At 42.5% G+C, this 20,930-nt stretch overlaps 1 protein-coding gene across 5 annotated transcripts in view; it reads right to left on the reverse strand.

The window, feature by feature from the left end:
- The window catches only part of ESYT2 (extended synaptotagmin 2), a 71,620-nt gene extending 53,389 nt beyond the window's left edge, over nt 1-18,231 (reverse strand). For 2 of the 5 annotated variants that reach the window (XM_021386121.1, XM_021386120.1), the window contains exon 1: nt 17,728-18,231. In XM_021386121.1, the coding sequence (XP_021241796.1) occupies nt 17,728-18,084 (357 nt within the window). In that variant the 5' untranslated portion in view covers nt 18,085-18,231. Of the gene's footprint in view, nt 1-3,140; nt 3,312-3,342; nt 3,363-17,727 lie in introns of those variants that run through there. The other 3 variants (XM_021386123.1, XM_021386122.1, XM_021386124.1) reach the window with 3 other exon arrangements.

The following is a 20,930-nucleotide window of genomic DNA, read 5'->3' on the forward strand; positions in this document are numbered from 1 at the left end:
TGACTATACCAGTTGAGCTCATATCCCTTATGCAGAAGCCACCAAGAATAAGGACTCACTGAAAGCAATCCTCAAGTTAATGAGAAGTGGAAGATTCCCAACAAAAATATTTCAAGGCATTCTTCAACTGAAACAGAAGATTTACCTTCCTTCTAAATTGCCAGTTGGAACAGAAGTGAAGTTGAGCACTTCTTGAAGTAAGGTGACAAGCACTTAGGTTTACCACTTACTACCCAAAAGACCGATGTGATCTCTTAACTATTCAGAAGACCAGAATTTGTTACCAACTGTTAAGGCAGAACAGTGCCCTCTGTCTCACCTTCAGTGAGCATTCACAGCAACAGCAACTATATTTTAAGTGTCCATGTCCAGTGGAAGGCCAGGACAAGCATGGTTAAGTAAATAGATAAGTGAAGGATTGAGCAGCATGACACGTGAACAAAACACTCAAGAACTGGATTTACACTTGAAGTCTTGTTGTCACACCAGGCTACAGACATCTAACATAACCAGTATTCACTAAGCCGGACATCTCATGATAGCCTACACTACTATGTCTCCAGATTCCCACAATTGCTATTGAAAGTAGACTCAGATTTTAAATGGTCAGATTGCTGAAAGGTATGGCATGAATCAAAATCATAAGGACTCTCGCTGAATTTTGCTACTTGAAAAATGCTGCACAGTACTACTTTTTCACATGTTGCTTACTTAATCTCTTATTACTCTCAAAAGTCATTTCTTTCATTTTCCTCTTTTCCCTAGCAGTCTTAATTACCTCGAACTTTTAGCTTCCAGGTTATCTAAGTTTTATAGGGCACTGACACCTTATTTTTAATGTTACATTTTAAAAAAATCATCTGTATTTTTAAGCATAGATGACAAATTCCTTTCCAATTCTCTTGAGAATCCAGGCATGTTCCCAAGGATCCTACTGCATGCCAGAGTGTTTTGCTGTCTTCATGATCAACAGAAGAAAAATTTCCTCTCTGGATTGCTAAATACAAGCTTTCAAACTAGCTTGTACTACCAGTGTGGCAGCACAGTTTACTGTCCTTTGAATGGACTTGTGCAAAGCATTTGTCACCGTCCTCCATTACATCCTTGTCTCTAAACTTGAGAGCAATGGATGTGACAGATGTATCACTCAGTGGATAAGAAATTGGCTGGATGGCCACACTCAAAAAGGTGTAGACTGGTGACAAGAAGTGTTCCTCAGGGGTCAGTAGTGGGACCAGTATTGTTTAATACCTTTGTTGATGACAAGGACATCAGGACTGACTGCACTCTCAGAAAGTCTGCCGATGACACCAAGCTGTTTGTCACAGCTGACATGGTAGAGGGAAGGGGACCCATCCCCAAAGGCCCAGACAGGCTTCAGAAATGGGGCCACGAGCAACAAGGCCAAGTGCAAAGTCCTGCACTTTGGCTGGAGCAATCCCAAGCACAAAAAGGCTGGACAGAGAATGGATTGAGACAAGCTCAGAGGAGAAAGACTTGAGTGTACTGGTTGGTGAGAAGCCCAACATGAGCCAGATGTGTGCCCTTGCAGTCCAGACAGCCAACTGTATCCGGGGCTGGATCACCTCTCCTACGAAGAAAGGTTAAAGAAGCTGGGCTCGGTCAGTCTAGAGAAAAGAAGGCTCCAGAGAGATCCCATTGAGGCCCTTCAGTATTTAAAGGAAGCTTATAAAAGAGATGGAGATTGACTCTTTCATGGCCTGATGACCCACCCCTGGAGTCATTCAAGGAGAGGTTGGATAGGGCCCTAGGCAACCCAACCTGGTGGGTGGCAACCACGCCCAAGGCAGGAGGGTTGGAACTGGATGACCTTTAAAGATCCCTTCCAACTCTAGCCATTCCATGATTCTATTAACCTTGTGGGTCTCTTCCAACTCAGGATGTTCTATGATTCTATGCTCTTTGAGGTTGCCTACAACCCAAACCATTCTGTTTCTGTGAATCGTCCGCAGCTATGAAAAGAAGTGCTGGCTTTTGCATCAAATCGCCAACAACTCATACTGCTTCTATCTATACTAAAGGTTTAAAGATTTTGTCACACAAAAATTTTGCCCTTTTGCTGTTTTCATATTTTCAAACACAAGTTTGCAGTTTGCTCACCCCCAAACCAGTAACATTAAATGCAAGCTCAGGCTGGGTTAACTGCATCCTTAGAAGCTAAACAAGTATATAGAACATGGTCATTATATAGTTCTTACACTCTTTTGCCTGATTAACTTTTAAGTGCAGCAAAAGTATAAAATCTGTACACACTGTATTGCATACAGTACTATCTAGCCAGATGTTATTCTTCATATTAAAAGATTTTTTTAAAACATAATCAAAAATCATAGAAGGTACAACTGACATCTTAAAATCTGCCTGTATGATTTCTAGCTGAAAAAACAGAAGCTTACTACAAAAAATCCTGGAAGTATAAAGGATACACACAATGTGTGGCAGTTTTGTTGTACCCGTAAATACTCAGTGACATACCCCCTCTGAAACTCTAAAACCATGCTGAGAAACTGACAGAAGGCAGAACAGACTACTAACAAGAAAATAAATGAAAAAAAAAATCCTGCAACATTTTATTTGGGCCTTAGTTCAAATAGTGATGACAAATGGTGAGGGAAAAAAGCTCTGGTTAACCGATTGCTTAAAATATTGCATGGCACAAAGTATCTCTTTCTTGTTTTTCCATTCAAGCACTTCATCAGATACACACAAGTATTCTCTGAAACTGTCCATGTTAGTTTCTTGTCTTCTTCTCCTAAAGGACACCACCCACTCTACAAATCAGTTACAACATGCCCACCGGTAACACTAGCACTTCATCCAGAAGTGCAAGAAGCTTGCCTGAACAGATTCTGAGTACTGGGAAGTCCAAGCAATCTACTTTAGAAAAAACAGACACACAAAAACAAGTGTCATTTGTATGTTTCTGGGCTGGTTCTTATATAAAGCTCAGTGTTTTCAATGATGAGGTTTGCAGCAAGATTTCTAACATTTGCTCTCTCTGATTCTGCCTGCCCTCTCCCACCACAAAGGGACTGTATCTCAGCACAGTACACAACATGCCGTTAGTTGTTTGCAAAAGATACTCAGAATACAACACACATCTCTTTGGCACCACTTACCACGTCCTGCACTAGGTGAGATCAAAGGCCAGCCTTACCCTGCAACCACAACTGAGGCTTAAGGAACAAGAAAGCAAGCAGTTCTATGAGGTTATCCTTCCCTGAACATACTTGCAGTTTCTCCAAAGGCTGACTGTAACTCTTAAGCACGATCATGCTGAGAACAGGAAACCAAAGAAATGCATAACTGGGAGACACTGACCATTGAATTCTAATTCACGGCAACCGCAGGCATCATTATGCTATTTCTGTTTATAAACTCCACCTTTAAACCATGGAGTTTGCTGCCATTACTCAGTACAGAGCAGGAAGGACAGCTCTGGTGTGTTTTTGGTAGCGTGGGTTGCTAAGGAAAGACTGAAGCGCTCTGCTAGACCAAGTTTCTATACTTAGGTATGCTACGTCATGTGTTTGAACTACAAGGTGGAACCAAGACCCAGCCTGCCACCCAGCTAAATTAACTGTCAGCTTCATTCTTATGTATCTGTCTTAGCATTTACTGCAGGCATATCCACTGGTTTTGAAATAAAAAAGTTTTTCCATTATATATCGAGGAGACCTCAAAAGTATGTTTCCAATCCATGCGTACAGCTTGCCATTCCTCTATTCATCCAAATTGTGGATCTGTTTCAATAGCCTATCTTTCAACTGGAATAACTGCCTCATGACAGAGCTTAACACCTCTTACCTAAGATGCCATCTTATAATAAGTTCAGCAAGTGTGCTTAAATTAGACCTGCAGACGGAAGGGATACCACTAAAAAAAAAACCAAACCAACATCCACTGCTGAAAACACGCATGCTTATGCTACTAAACTGCACAGTAACACCCAGCAAGCTGCAAATCTGCCACAGGACCCATGCTTTCTGTCAGTCTGTTACCAACAGAAAAACACTGTAGGAAGTTCAGAAGCAGTAGGGCTTTCATATGCAAATGCAGTATTTTATTATTGTGGCATTAGAAAAACAGGTAAAATCCTGGTTCAAGTAAAGAAGCTGCCGAACTCCTATGAATTCAGCAGGCTCAGGACTTGTAGCAGCTGTATATTCCAGCATGCTTATAATGTTACACTGATAATAACATGAAAACACCACAAAAAATACATTAGGAAGAACCCTTCAGCAGGGTTAAGTTAGCACAATCCAACTGCTGACCTGAACCACAAAGACTTGGTCCTGTACACACAGCCATTGCTTCTGCTCAGCTAGTGCTCATGTGAAGATGTTTGCCCAGAACCGAAACCAGCCCCTGTATAAAGGCAGCTGCTGCCCTTCAAACACACGACGGTTAGCAAGCAAGGGAGGGACGAAAATTTTGTTTTCTTTAGCATAGAGGGGGAACTTTCCAACATTAGACTGCTGGAATTGTTGGGCATCTGACAGACAGGAAGGAGAGGCAGCAATGGGATGGAGGGAAAAAAGTCGGATACATTTTTCCTTACATAATTGAGCACAGAGCTGTGACCTCTTCTCTGATTTTTACTGGTTATCACCCATGTTGAAGACATTGTTGAAGACCCAAGCATTTGTGAATCTCTTGAATATTCTTTACCCTGAACTCTACCGCTACAATCTATATTCTTTTCTCTTACATATAGCTTCACAGTCATTTCAAAGGTTTCCAATTTAAAGATTCAAATATTGGTGATCAGTAGGCTGGATTATTCTGCCCTAATATTAAATTTGTATCTTTTACATGTTCAGCGATAATCTAAACAACCCGAACCTGCTTTATCATTACTAAAGAGAAAAAAGGACCTCTGGAGATACACATCTGGCATCTGGAAGCATGTGTCCCAGGTCAGATAAAGACCTCTGAAGACACCTTTACTGATCACGAAAATCTCAAATGAACAGACGTGTCCAAACTTAGGTTAAATAAACTCTAGTTTCAAACAGAAACCAAATATCTTATGCCTAAATACAATCTGAGTATTAGAAATTTCTTTCCATGCGTAGAACTATCAACTAAAGACAACAGTCTGGACTGACAAGAATCAACCCCCTCAATTCCCTAGAATCTAGCATCAAGAAATCTTACATGTGACAATGACAGAATAACTACGGCACTTAATTGGATTGCTCCAAAGCAGAATCACCCTTAATCTATCATATTCTTGACAGAGGTTACATCTGTGCAGAAGTAAAGTTCCACATGCAGTCAAGTCACTGTTACTACCTGAACAGCAGATTTTACAACAGATGCTGCTGTACAGTGCTCATCATTTTTTATTTCTTATTAGTTCTACAAGGGAATATTTACTACATGAATTAATTAAAATCCAGCAGCTGTGGCCCAGATTGCTCCTTGCTAATTTTAAGCGTGTAAAAAGTAGCAGTGAAGTCGTGACCTCATTACTCCAGGTTCTTGTTGTAAAGAGAAAAGGGACCTCCTGCAAAAAACGCACCTCGTTCCTTCCCACTGACTGAAGACAGATGGCAGAGAGAGGCTTACATCTCCAGAATGAGGTGCCCAAGCTCAACAGCGTGAATCCACATTTCCGTTTGCTATAGCAAACGTCATTATTTGTGCTAATTGGCAACAGCTTTTACTGCTGATTGTGTTGTTTCAGACCTGAATCCCAGCCCAGTATGATTGATATTTTCAGCAGCCTAACTCTGGTCTGTACGCAGATCTTAATCACATGTAATAGCTTTCTTGCAAAATATATCACTCAAATTTAGAAGAATGCAGCGATGACAGTTAAAGCCAAATCAGACCTCCTAAGTAAAATGCCAGAGTTTTTTTTTCAGAGATCTGCATAAATAGTAATTAATTTGTAGTTGTATCATTCCAGCTGAAAAAAGTACTTCGAGGAATGTGATGGAAGGCTTTTCCATACACAACCAGCCTCTGGCAAAGAAAAAAAGCACATTTATTTCCATGACAAAAGGCATATAAAGGTTCAAATCAAAATGCATCGTTCTAATTGCCCAGTACGATTTGCTGCATCCAATACAGCTCCAATTCTGGTCGACACATTGAAAAATTCTCAGGAAATCAAACGGTCAATAAGCTTAACATTTATCTACAACTGACTCTTGTTTCAACTATGTTGAAAATTTTCTGTCTTCACGACACAGTTGAAGATTTATTTACCTACGGAGAAATCTTCCATCAAGTGACTTGTAAACAGCGGAAAAAATTAACACCGTCATTGAGATATGTATTGCAATGTTTCATTATCCACGTTTGCTTTTGTCCTAGGGAGCTCAACAGAATTACTTTCCATTTAAACAGTGACATCTCAAATCCTGTGTCACTGATTAATCTGAGCTGTCCCAAATCTGTTTGATTTTTATTTTTTTCCATTTCTCTTACTCAGTGGGAGATCACAGCGTAACAGCTTTACTTATACACTGCATTCACCAGAGTACCACAGACTGGAATGTTATTTCCATGTGCTACGCAATGCAATCAATCACAGCGATAAAAAGCAGAGCTGGATTTCATCGCTTAGACTGCTGGAAGAAGAAACAAGAACATGCAAAACCCACAAGATGACTGACCAAAAGAAAAGTCATTTCCCTGAGCACTGCAAGCCTCAGGCGAGAAAACAAATGACCTTACCAGCTCTCACAGGTTACATCTAATCTTGAAGTTCCTGTGTTACACGGGAAGCACAAATCAGAACTTTACAGTAGAGGAAATTCCAAAGAGATTTGGCAGAGCTTTAAATCCATTACTTTTAGGAATAATTAACGATTTTGCTCTGTCAAGTGGATCCATTTCTATTATCTTTTCAAAAAGTAGAAGTACAAATACCCATCAGTTTTTCAGCTGGCACTGTGAGGACACAGAAGTGAACTGATGTTGTTACAGTCTAGGATAAATGCTTTAAAGCAGCTGTAAGCAAAAGCTGCAATCAATTCCATCCCTTCAAGAGAGTTTCATGTAAAGCAGACACGTCTCCACTTATTACCTAAAGAAAATATCTGCTAAATATTCAACATGCCAAATACCAGATTCACGTAAAGTGAAGATGAAAGACTGGACGCCTTCCACCAGAACTAACACACACTGTCCTCTAGTTTCCTATCATCCACTTCCCAAGTAAATGTTTGAACATCTTTAAAAGTTTTCCAGTAGGTCCCACGTCCACTAGCTCCAAAAGAAGTGCCCACCACAGTTCCTTCCCAGCTCTGCTTGAACATCCAGAGTAACACCGTGCAGATTCTCTCCCCAGACTTAACATAGAGAGGTTTAAGATCAAGGAAGAAGGTGAAGACAAAAACAAAAACACCTAATTTGAGGTATATAAACTTGTACTTGCAGTGACAGCTTTGTCAGCAATGCTGTTATGGTGTACTAGTATCACAGGCTTCCCCCCCAGCAGTGCCAGAAAAACACAACGTTCAGGACATAGGAAGCAGGTACACTAAAAACAACGCGTGAGTTCTGGAAAACAACATGTGAGTCCCCATTTACTGTTGTACAGTAACATTTTTGCAGTTCCTCATCTCTCATACAGTAAAATTAAGGATTTTATTCTTATATGAGAACTAAATCAAGTCTGTGGTTCTATGGGTAGCTCTAATGAACTAGAAAGGGGAAAAAAAAATCACTGGGGAGTTTTTTTTAGCACATCAGAGTACCAGAATGAACAGATTGGTAATGTTTTTGTTATTCATAACCGTGCTTCAGAGTACTCATAAAAGATAGAACACGCAGCACAGAAACTTCGCAAACTACAACTGCAACACTATCAAAACACAAAGGAACTGAAAAAACAATGGCTGGCAAAAGTTTTCTGTTACATTCATCGAGGTAAGACGCAAGAAGTTATTGCGTGCAAGTTTTTAACAAGTTTTATATGTAGACAAATCTGGTAAATAACCAATTACCACAATAAAAGACTTATGTGAACAAAACAGGACTAAGAAAATTGAGGTTATCAAAAACAGATGGATAACTGAAGCACATTCGCATCAACACAGTACTCATACCTAACACACCCAGGAAAGAGAGAAAAAAAGCATTCCAAAGTCCAAATATTTTCCTTCAAAGACAAACTGAAGTAAAGTGAAGACTATCATGAGCAAATAGAGACAGAGAAAAGACTACAGTTTAACCTCCCAATCACCCAATCAATCATCTGATTTATCACTATTAAATCCTCTTGCACTGCAAACAATTCAAATGACAAAAACACCGATTTCCCCCTCTTCCCCACCTTAGCATTTCCTGCCTGCTTCTTGACATGTAACTGGCAGAGAGTGGGTGGGTGGAAAAGTGTTCTCTTTCTGGTTCAAGTATTTTAGGAGAAAGTAAGCGGTTGAGGAACACGGTCGTTTAAAATATGTATTTAGTCAGCATCATAAAACTCACTACTAGACTATGACAACTTCCTAACACATGTACAAGATAATTTAGCATTCTAATTAACAAGATGAATCAACAGACTGGAGGAGGAGGGAAAGGAAACAAAATAAGAACAGACATTTCTTCATTTGAAGTGTCATACATTCACTGCGGTAATGACAGCCTGCTTGGAAACATGCAGACAGATCAAACTTGCTCACTGCAAACCAATCTGGAGAGTTTGTTCTATGAGGCTGCAGGAAGCAGCTCAGGGCACGTCCCGTAATTCTCTCCCCAGCAGCAGAACGCCACAGGAGTTTTTGTCAAGTTTTTGGAAACAAAATTACAAGCAGAATTCACTACTGTATTTCAAAGCTGACCAAGTTAGCCTACTGAATATACTGTGTGAAGAAGGGCATCTGAAAAAGCATAGAAACCTCTTCTCAGTCAAGGTATGCAGATCTGAAACAAGGCACAAAGAACCACGTATTACAAAGAAGTAACAACGGTGCTTAAATACGAAGCAAACTAAGAGCTGCCTCAGCCGATAAATTCTGTTTGAGGTTTTGTCCTTCCCACACTTCATTTATTTCAGTTGTCTATTTCAAACTGAACAGCACAGGTTTTAAGAACAGAGGTGTGGATTGCAATACTGCAGGACTAATTCAAATCAAAACACCTGGAGATTTACAGCTGCCTTCACCCTCCAGCATGCCTTGTGGGTTCTTTAAAAAATTAAACAGAGCGACACTGCTTCTTAAAAATATTTTTTTTATTTATTTTACACAGGTGCACCCGTCTCCTTCCCACCTTCCCTTTAAGGCAGAAAGTGAGGGAATACAGTGGACAATGGATTGCAAGTATATATTAATTTCTTATTTGGTGTTCGTCTTCCAACCTTTCCCCAAAGAAACTATTTCAGTTTGGGTAAATCACATGAGCCAGTATCTATCCAAAGGAATGCAAAAAAAATTAGACTCCCTCAATTCATGCAAATGGAAAAAAAGGTGTGCAGTTTACACGCAAGTACAAATCTCTTAGGTGAAAGCACTTGCTTTTGAACTACAATGTAAACCTGACCCGGCTGCTGTATGATAAGGACAGCCAAATGACAATATAATGCTTGCTTGTCACATGACAGTTATTTTCAGCCAAGCAAAACCAGCTCCACATTTCTAGTAACGACTTCCTGAGGCATCATTCCATACTGCTCCAGCTGAAAACCGTTAGCCCCATCTCCAGCTTTCAGCTGCTACTGAGAATTCTGCAGTCACATCAGGGTGTAGCAGACAAAACTCAGTGCAATGACTCAGTATCCAGGAACGCTCTTCTTTGGAAGGTTATTTATATTACAGGAGTTCTGTTGAAAAACAGTATGCTTTAGCAATTTGCTGCACAGAATTTTAATACTAGCTATTTAGCTGACAGCCATCTCAAGGACTTGTGATGTTCTACTACCTCCTAAACAAAACACCTCTCTAAAGATAGCTACTTCTTTTTGCTGGCACGCTTAACAGTTAACCAGGCTGTCTTAGTTGCAGCTGGGATGCAATTGTTTTCTTCAGAGTGTGTGGTATGTTCCAGTTCCAGGTGAAAAACAATGCTGATAACACACCAATGTTTATAGTTGCTGCTAAGCAGTGCTGTACAGAGCCAAGGCCGTTCCAGTTTCTCACAGAAGGAGCTGGGAGGGAGCAGAATTAGGAGAGCTGACTGAAACTGGCCAAAGGCATATTCCATACTAGAAGATTTCATGTGGAAGGAGTTTTGAAGGGGGTGTGAGCTCATCTCACTCTCTTCCGCTCGCTGGGCAACAGTTGGTAGGTGGTAAGCAATTGCTTGTGCATCACTTGTTATACACATTCATCTACATATATATAGTCATAACTATTATTCTTTTCTCTTAGTGAATAGTTTTATCACAACCCATGAGGTTTTTTTTTTTCACTTCTCCCTTCCATCCCACTGGGAAGTAGAGGGGAGAGAGCAAATGACTGTGTGGTGGTGAGCTACCTGCTGGGTTAAACCACAACACAAATGCTGCTATTTCATGCAGAAAAGGTTTCTTGTCATTTGCAAGCTGCAGTTGGAGACAGAAAGCTAATTAAATGGGAACTTAAAACAAAACCAACCATAAAATAATTTATGCTGGAAGGAACCTCTGGAGCTCATCCGATCCAACCACCCACTAAAAACAGGGCGGACTCTGAAGGTGGCTCAAAGTATCCAGTGTTGGTATATTTGATAATTAAGTATGTTTAAATGGTATCAGACAACCTGGACGTGAAACTTGACATTATAAATTTTCCAAGTGCATATTTTGCCTTCCCACAAAAACATCTCAGCAGTGTAATTTGCCACTTGCTTCTAAGAGGGTCTTCTTCATGCACGCCATTGCTCCATTTCACTTCAAACCTGACCGTAGGTTTCCACATCCTCCTTTTTGTAGGCAGCAGCACTCATGTGGCAGCACAGTAAGCTAACTCTAGGAAACAATCCAGCTGAATGCTCAACCTGGCAAAAATCTGTGCTTAGTTGGCCAAGGAAATTCTAATGCTGGCACAAGAAGGCAGTGGGAAAATGCAACTGTGTGCAGGACATGCTTTTTGTCAGGAGTGCACTTTTACTTCATTTTGAAACTGCAGAATCATTTGCTTTAACTGCTGGACTCTCTGACTCTCTCTGAAATAAGGTTATTTGAGCGCAGAGAAAAGCAGGACTTGGCTTACATATAAAACTTAGGGATGCTGTTTCTATACATTCTCATGAATAAGGAACTGTTAATGGGAAGAAGCTTGAAAACTCCCACTGTTCTTCTTTTAACAGTATCACAGGAAGCACATAGATGGAACAGAGCAAAACAGAAAAAAGGCTGCAGCATTTAAACTGCAAAAGAAACTAAGACTCCACAAGTCCAACAAAGACTGGTACACAAAGGTTGGTAGGAACTATGTAGGAATAAAAATTAGAACTGAGTTGAGGATGGGGATCAAATAACTCTGCGAAGAGCCTGAGAAGCACCTTTCCTCCACCCCTGAAACACCTTATCAATGAGATTCAAGAGGAGATGGGACACAGCCCACCTGCACTATGAGCTTAAGAGAAATAGAGGAATATGCTAAGGAACGGGAGACAGATCAGGAGAAAGTATCTTAAGAAGCAGAGGCAGATGGAATGGATTTAGCCAGACCAGTGCACCTATTGAACACATGCCCCCAAAGTCAGTAAAGGACTCAGGGCAAGCTGATCTGGTGGAAATACTCCTGTCCGTGGCAGGGGGCTGGAACCAGATGATTTTAATGTCCCTTTCCACCCAAACTATTTTATGATTCTACAATCCTGATTCTTGACTTTCACCTCTGCAATGGAACATCCTAACAAAGTAAGTTTAATCTGGACTCATTCCAGTACAATGGGGAAAGAATCAACCACTGCTATCAGTTCAGTAATCTACCTCTCTGTATCGTTTACTTTCATTACAAGTTCACAAACACCATACAAAGATAAGGATTTAATTTTCTTTGAAGAAGTGCAGCATTTTCCCTGAACATGGAAACACAGCTCTTCAGACATTTCAAGTTCTGCTTGCCCAGCTTAAATCAAAGTCAGAAGTTGTCCCTTGCGAGCTCCAGAGGTCCCAGTGGGGTGTTCATTCCCACCTTCCTTAGGAAAGAGTAGTAGCAGGCTAAAAATGTTGAGAACAACTATCCACATTACCAGAGTCTAATATAATGGAATCTATAAAAGGTAATTCTGGAACAGCAAGAGAAGTAAGAGATTTTTGTATCCACGTGATGAACCACACCAATCTAATGGCCAAAGTTAGTTTATAATCATTAACTGCTGCTTTCAGAACCTGATATACTATATAAAGTTCTACCAAACTAGCTTCTAGATACTACACGGGATGTTTAAAAATTGCATTCTTTTAAAACTTCATTTTAAAATAGGTTTTAAAAGCAGCTTCCAGAAACCCACATCTCAACACAGACATATGGTCAGCAAAACAGCTGCGCAGTTCAAAAGAAGTTATGCCAAAGGCAATTTGAGCAATTAGAAAACTTCTGTGCAATTATTAGTGATGGCTGGAAAAACAGGAGATAATTAATTTGATTTATATTGCAGCTTAAGTCAGAGATGTTTATTTTACTAGAAACAAAATGCTACCTGTTCTTTCATTCTAAAATACAGGAACAGGGCACTAAAGAATTGCTTTGAGTACTTAAAATTTCTACAGCAGGCTTTAATTACTATAAGCTACTATGAAAACATCTGTATAACAACCTTCCTATTTATCAACAGGCCCTCATGCAAGAAAAAAAAATCAGAATACATATCCAACTATATTCTGTGATGTGTCAACAGTCTCAAGCAGCACTAATCTAAATCCAGAGGAAACTTGTAGAAGAGGCAGAAAAGGTCAACGGTTACTCTTGGTTCCCCTCCTCCCTTCCTAAAACTTTGGTCTTTACTGCCAAGATCTTTATGACTTCTGCCTATTCAAATACGGCTAAAGTCAGCCCCACCCCTATATTCAAAAACTATTCAGACATGAAAACATTGGCAGACTAGAATAAAGACACATCTCCCTCAGTTATTCAGACAAACAGCATATTTGTAGAATACATTTGAAGTAGTTTCGAAAGTCACCAGTAACTGTTAGATAATATCAATTTGTTATACTGAAAAAAAAATGCAATATAAACACATATTTAGAAGGCCTTGTGTACCTAAAAACAGTTCAAAAATCACACTATTACTTTCAGGTTAATATTTCTCTACAGTATTTGACATCATATTGATAAACATCAGCTCATCACATGGTTTTCTACCATAAGTACTCCAGAAAAGGATCTTTTTGTATCCATCACATAGTGATGCTTATTACCATGTTACTATATGAGAGAATGAACTATGAGACAGAAATCATCTCACTACAGTTTTAACATAGTAAATCTGAAAACTTTACGTGAGAAAGAGGAAGATGTTATCACCTGTCTGGTCTCCATTCCTAATACCAGCATTCACATCTCTTAGCCATGGGGTACTCCCAGAAAGTCACCCAGGTTATCTTCTGAAGTGCAAGAAGTAACACCGAACTAAACTGAACTTCTTCCAAAAAAACAAATCAAAAACACGGAAACACACAGATCACATGTGTATACACACACTACGAGGCACTTAGAAGAGAAAGCAGTTCTGAAGAAAAATAAAGCATCAGGTGGAAGGACGAGAACTTCAGTTGTTAAGTAGCCTCCAGTTATTATTCAATTCTTACTCACACCCTTTCATACTTTCCAGATGCAGGCTGGCAGCCTAGAGTATATGGCCATCTGTGGTACTCACCAGCCAAACTGATGAGATCCAGCTTAGCATAAGTAGCCATACTTGGAAGCAATTTTTCTTACAAACCACTCCTCGGGAAACGCAATCTACCATACCAAACTAACGTTTGGAGAGAGGATGAGAAGGATGTATAGCAATGTCTCACAGCCTCTTTTTTATATTTTGGAACGTCTCATAAAAGCTCACCTATAATTCCTACAGCTTCAGCAATAACAGCATTGACTGAAGGTATAGTTAGAAATTGAGAGAAAGATATTTTTGTTCTATGGGAATTAATCAGCAAACACGGCATTGCAGAAATCCATTTGTTTATCATGTTTACTGAGTACATGCTTATGTCAGTACAGAGTCTTTGGGGATTCCTGTCCTAAACTATCAACCTAAGATCCCGTTCACAAGTTCGACTCTACAGCATTCAGAAGTCTTTATACCAAATGCATGTAAGAGCATCACCACCTCTATCCTCTCTGCTCTGCAGATGTAACTCAGTACAGGATATGACTCTGCAGTTACTGCTCTAACGTTTCTTCTTTCACAAACATACTGAGTTATCAGTATAAATCAGTTATTACTAAAATCTTCATTGCTCTGACCACATAACTGGAGTATTTGACAAGCTCACAGATAGGTTTGGGGGGAAAAAAAAGCATATACATATATATTATTCTAACATGAGACTAAATACAAATTATTTCATAGTTATCTGGGCAACATTTTCCTGGCATACCTGGCACTGGCACATACAGAAATAACTGAACTTCGAGCTGTTCTTCTCTTTCTTCACTAAAAAAGGGAGCAAACAACCTGCTGTGATCTCAGCACTTGGTAGAAAAAGCAACTCCAGCATATAGATTGCCACCAATTTGTACTGAATCCAAACCAGAACATGGAAAGAAAAGTCTCAGTGAGTTTCAGGAAGCATAAATAGTTTACAGGTTACAGATTATTGTGGAGAGGTAAACGTGCAATTTGTATTTTCCCAAATCTATCACCCATTACAAAGGAAAATGACCAAGTGATGGAAGGTGACAGGATCCAGTGACTGACTGCGAGGTCCCCGACCAAGGGGTTGTGACATCAGTGAGAGATGACTGTCTAGCTTGGTCTTGTGCCTGGACTCCAGCTGAGCACGTCTGGGAGACCTGGAATGTTGAGCCAAGCTTTCAATGAATGGCTTGGGTTAGAAGGGACCTCAAGGATCATCAAGTTCAAACTCCCCTGCCACAGGCAGGGTTGCCAGCTGCTAGATCAAGTACTAGATCATCTCATCTTGCTTGAGTCGTGGTGTGGGGCTGCTGGAATCAGTTCTCAGTGTCCACCTCTGCAGCATTGCCTGCATTTCCCGAGCTCTGCCTGGCATTTCCCCAGCCCAGGGCACAGCCTAGGGTGATGGAGGTGGCATCACATTGGACCTGTCCAGGCTGCAGGCACAGTCAGGATGATGTCACCTACTCGATCCTTGTCTCCACCAGCATTACTATGACTGTGCAGCGTGGTGGGTGCAGAACAAACCAAGTTGCTCCCTATGTGGGGACAAGATAAAGACCATAAACTACTTGGTGAGGTCAGACAACAATTACTTGGAGTGCTCTGCCTGCATAACACTCAGATGACAGCCTGCAGGATAAGCAGGGGGCTGAAGAACCAGTGCTCAGGGCTTCTGAGATCAGCTTCCCTCCCTAGGTCTCAGCAGTGCTTTTCTGGGAGCACCCAGGTGACCTCCAACCTCTGTTCCAGCGGCTGCAACAGGAGCTGGAAATGGTCTCCATCAACAAGTGATGGGAAGCGCCAGCAGGGCAGAGCATCATCACATGCTTCCTCTGCAAGTATAGGCTTGACCACGTGCAGGCACACCATGGCTCAGGTAGCATGGAAGGTACACATCTTCCTCTCAGTCTGCACCTTAGAGAAAATCACCAGGCAGGTGGGGCTGCCGCCCCTACCCATGCTGCCCCTCTTGTGGTCCTGGGGGAAGCCATAGAATCATATGCTTATTTCCATGATTAGAAACCAAGAGAGCATACTCCAGTTTGGAGCTCACATTGAAATAGATAGATAAACTGGATCAAAAGCAACCTATCAATAGTAAAGAGATGTCAGACTCCACATATATCTAGTATCTCTTACTTGAAATACGATGGAAATTCATGAGTCTCCAGGATAACTTTAAAACAGAAGGAAAAAGAACAGACGTTGTCCAAGACAGGTTACACAGGCAGCAAAAAGACTCACGCAGAGCTTAATGACTATGATAGCAGACAGAAAGTACCACTTTTGATTTGGGAGGTCCCTCAGTCCTCAAAAGCGCTGTTTTCCAGACTGTATGCAACCTGGAAGCTACATTTATTTGGATGCACAATACTTCCAGAATACAGCATACAGTTAGCAGAAGAACACAAACAAAACAAACCAGCCCACCAAAGAGGTTTTTAAAATTTGAGAATATGATTCAAGAAGGAAAAAAAAAAAGTAGAAAAGGTGATTTACAATACATCTGCCAACTGATGCATCAGAAGGTCGCGCTCTGGGGGAAGCCCTGCCTATCGATCAGCTGCTCTCTCACAATACTATGATATGCAGCTGTTTGCAGCCAGCACTCATCCTTCTCTCTGAATTTCTGCCCAAAGCGTATGGTAAAGTCAAGAAGCCCCTTTCTAAATTTTTAGGTATTCAGACAACTCCACAGCAGAATTAATTGCCCTTTTATCAAAAGTAACAAATTACAAAAAAAAAACAAAAAACCCAACAGCTTTTACATTAGATCTATGATTTCTAATTTAAGACACACATTTGAGCTCATTTCTTTTAAAGGCAGCCCCCAGTTTACTCCAATCTTTCCCTCGAACTTAGGTAAAAGATGCAAGAAAACAGAAGCAAAAACCTCCCATTTCACACCTATCTGCTGTATCTGCTCCGGATGCGCAAAACTCGCATAACTTCCTCATTGGAGCTGGGATGGGCCACATCAGGTTTAAGTTTGATCACGTGAAAACAGCAGCTGGAACACTTTCTGCAGCCCTGCCTTGTGCAGGGTCACTACGCCCAGCAGAGAGGGCTGTCAGAGAGGAGCAGAGAGCAGCCAGCAGCAAAACCGCAAGGGAAGAGTTAGCAGGAACCCTCGAGGCTGCTGTTAGTGCAGAGACAGAGAGCTGCACGCCCTACACAGCAGGTTACTACGGCAGAAGAGGCCGGGATGCACACTGCAGGGCAGCTGGCTGTTTGTTGTGTTTAGAAAAGCATCAACACTCCGAAGTAAAAAATTACAAAGAAAGGGTATTCAACTTTAGAGCTGTTTCAGCTAAAAACTAAATTTAAAAAATGGGAGCTCCAAAGACTTATTAGAAAGCTCCAAACCTCAAAGGAGGGTTTCACGTTCCAAGGAAGCCCTTCACAACCAACCACAGCGCAGCACAAACGAGGCCACCCGCGCACCTCACAGCAGAGCTCCGAAACCACCCGAACCACCACCTCGTCTTTCTGTCACCGTTAACTAACGCGTTATTTAAAGATGCAAAACAGGTCGGACACTGATTTTGTCACCTCTGATCTCAACTTTCTCAGAAAGCGCTCCTTCCCCAGTGCGCACCATGGGGACCTCACAGCATCTGGGGGGGAAACGCGCCGGTCCCCGTGGCGAAGTTCACTGCTGCAGGGGAAGCCCGGCCCGTGGCCGCCTCAGCTGCTAAAGGGCGGAAGGCAGCGCCGGGCTCGGGCTAACGGCGGCGGGGCCGCGACGCCGGGGCGGAGGGATGCTCCCTGGGCTTGCCCAACGCCGCACCACGCAGGACGTGCCTCCTGGGGACGGCATCCCCGCACCTCCTCCCTTCCTGCCCGCAGGAGGGGCCGAGGCCCCAGCCCGCCCCACAGCCGCGCTGCCCGCCGGGCTCGGAGCCGCCTCGGAAGCGCCGAAGGGTGTTGGCCGCGCGCTCCCTCACTCACCCACGCAGGCAGATCGGCGGAGGAGACGCTGAGCCGCACCGCCTCCTCCTCGTCCTCCAGGAAGGCGAGCGCCCGGCCCAGGCGGGAGGTCTTGCCGCCGCGGTGCCGCCGGATCCAGAAGAGCCCGCACAGGGCGATGAGCACCCAGCTGAAGCTCAGCCCCAGGTAGCCCAGCACGTACACGGGGAAGATCAGCACGAAGCTCCTGGCGAACTGCGACACCAAGCCCGTCACATCCACGCTCAGCATCGAAGGCGGCGGCGGCGGCTCCGGCCCCGCGTCCCCCCCGGCCGCCGCTTTCTCCGCTGCGGCGGGAGTTCCCGCGCCGGGGGACTGCTTCTCCGCGGCCCCGCTCATGCTCTACCGCAGCGGCGGCTCCTGCGAGTGCGGCCGCTCCTCCCGCTGCTGCTCCTCCTCCTCCTCGGGCGCTGGCTGCGAGCGAGCAGGGGGCAGGGCGGCGGCGGCGCCTCGCATCCTGCGCCCGGCCCCGCTCGCCGCGCACCGACACCAACCGCCGCCCGCTTCCGGGTTCGGGGCGGCCCGGCCCCAGACGCCGACCGCCGCCGCGGGGAGGGCGCCGCGGGCTGCGCCGCCGCCAGAGGGAGCCTCACCCTCAGCCGCCGCCATTGGCGCCCGGCGCAGACGGCCGCCTCCTCCCTGTCGCCTCCCGCAGCCCCCTCCGCCCGGCCCGGTGCCCCGCGGGGTCTGCGTGAGGGAGCCCCTGCCTGAGGCTCGCCTCCGGGCTAGCGCGTACGTCCTCACACCGCGCCACAGCTTCTGCCGCCTCGCTGCAGTCACGCATACTGTTGGGAAGGTCCCATCAGTTACAGCCTTCTGTAGAAAGCTTCATGTTTTACTTCGTTGAGGGAGATTATTAAGAAACAAAGTGATAAATGAGTTGGAGGAACCAAAGGCTGGTCACTCCCCACCTGAGGTGCAGCAGGTATTTCCTGAAGCCCTCCTCACACATCCCCAAATAGATCTGGCTCCTCTGTCATCTCAATAATGTACAGCAGTTCCAGGGGATTACATAAACCCTGATCTGTGGAACTAAGAAATCCTGATTTGCTACAGGTTTGCCTCTTGTATCTCTTTATGACAGTAACATTTGCTTCTCACATCCTCCCTCCTCCCATTTCTTTATCTCTTCAATAATTTTAACACAATCACCGGTGTTGCTTATCCATAACTGTACGCTTATCAGTTTGCCGCTGTGCACTTGCTGATAGTAACCTCAGTTATTTTTTTTTCTTTTGGCTATAAATGGCCAACCTTTCCCCCAGCAGCACCAAGTCAGGGCTTGTTCTCCACTCTCCAGCTACCAATTTTCATTTAAGCTGTAGGGCACTGAGACTGACATTTGCAGACAAGGAGAGGGGAGAGCAAATCAGGCCAATAGGCTGAAAAGTTATGAAAACACATACAAATGGACAAATAAGCAAGCTTTATTAGCTTCATTTCCTTAAGAAATGAAGACAATTTCATCTCAATTATCCAGGAAAATAGAGAGTCAGAAAGGAAATGGCACAAAAGGAAAAGCTGTTTAACCAGTGCTGCACAGAATTGGGAAAAAATCCAGATCTTGACGACTGAATGTAATGTTCTTGTATCATCTTCCCAAATTCCCTCCATGCCCACACTCCGGCTCAATGGATGACTCAAAGAAAAACTACTTTGGGCCATAGGCTCATGCTGCTCTTTTTTTACTTATTCTTTTCCATCAATGGTACATGTTCTTCACCTGTATAATTAAGTTACTGCCAGGATAAAAATTCAGAAAGACCAAATGCCACAAAAAGGACTAACAACATTAACTATTACAGTGATATCATAATCCAAACTTGGAAAATGACAATTTACTTGTTTTGAGAGAACGAAAAACTTGCCTGTTGCCACACTTGGGAGACAGAAGGGCAGCCTAATACCCTGTGAAAGCTTGTTACCTTAAGCTGGGCATATTGAGGATGACTCTGTGACCCATTTGGATAATCAACAATATTAAACCAGTAAGTGTGGGTTGGTTTTTTTTGTTTGTTTTGGCCTTTTTTATTATTATTATTTACTATATTCCTAAATATTATTTTGTCTATCTGTTATTTTGTCTAACTTGTGAAGTCTCCAGTCCTGAGGCTTAGTCCAAACAGCCGCATTCTTTGATGGCTCCTTCAATTACTGCAAATAGTGTCATTATTTTCTCTTTTTTTTCAAGCGCTTGGTTATAGGTCTTGGACTTCAGGGCTCCATTTTACTTCCCTACCTAGTTTCACAGTATCAGAAGCAGAACATACCTGTACCACAAACCAAAATGAAAATTTAAAACAGCAGGGAAAAAAAAGTGATTGAATTAGCATGACATTTTGCCAAGTAACACTTTACCATATGCTGCATCTTGTTCTGCTATCCTTTATGTCTCTGTGCATATTCTGCAAATGAGCTGTATATAGAACTCGTAGAGGAGTACCCTGTACAGTCAGTAATACACATTAGAAAAATCTGAATCTTGTAGTAGCATTTGGTATGACAAACATAATTGTAGGCCTGACAGCTGAGCATTGATCTTGGGTAGACTGATGAATTAGTCTATACAGAACTCTGATTATTTAGAAGTAAAGGCAATACAGTGCCAGTCAAGTAGGCAAACAAAAGCAGGATCTTCTAAGATTAATTTGAACACATTTATCTGTAGAATCAACAAAAAGTTCTGATAAAGAGGTTACTGCTGACTTCTTAAAACTTCTATAGATAACTAATCTGGCTCCACACAGTATTTGGTTGAAGAAACTGGGTGGTATGTAATTAGTATGCTATTATTATAATAGGGACAAAAGAGTCTTGTTAAGATACAAACTCTCTGCTGGAGGATAAGATAAAGTCACTTATTCTATTAGAGTGTTTGATACAATGTTCCTGATAAACACAAGTTATTTGTTTGTTCTTATCTTTTTAGTGCTTCAAATTACTTAATAATTTGCTCCAGCATCTTGGTTTGCTAACCTAATTCATTTGTTTCCTGATCTTATTTTTAACACTTACGATAGCGGTCTTCTTGAACACATCAAGAACTCTTGAAGGCAGTCATAGCACAGAGATCACTCTGACTTTTCCTTAAGTATCCTATGGTGAATTGTATCAGCTAGAGAGCTGATTATATTTATCTCAGATAATATTACTTCTTCTCACCACTACCTTTGTAGGCCTGTTGC

The sequence above is a fragment of the Numida meleagris genome, chromosome 2 (assembly GCF_002078875.1).
Source record: "Numida meleagris isolate 19003 breed g44 Domestic line chromosome 2, NumMel1.0, whole genome shotgun sequence".
Lineage (NCBI taxonomy): Eukaryota > Metazoa > Chordata > Aves > Galliformes > Numididae > Numida > Numida meleagris.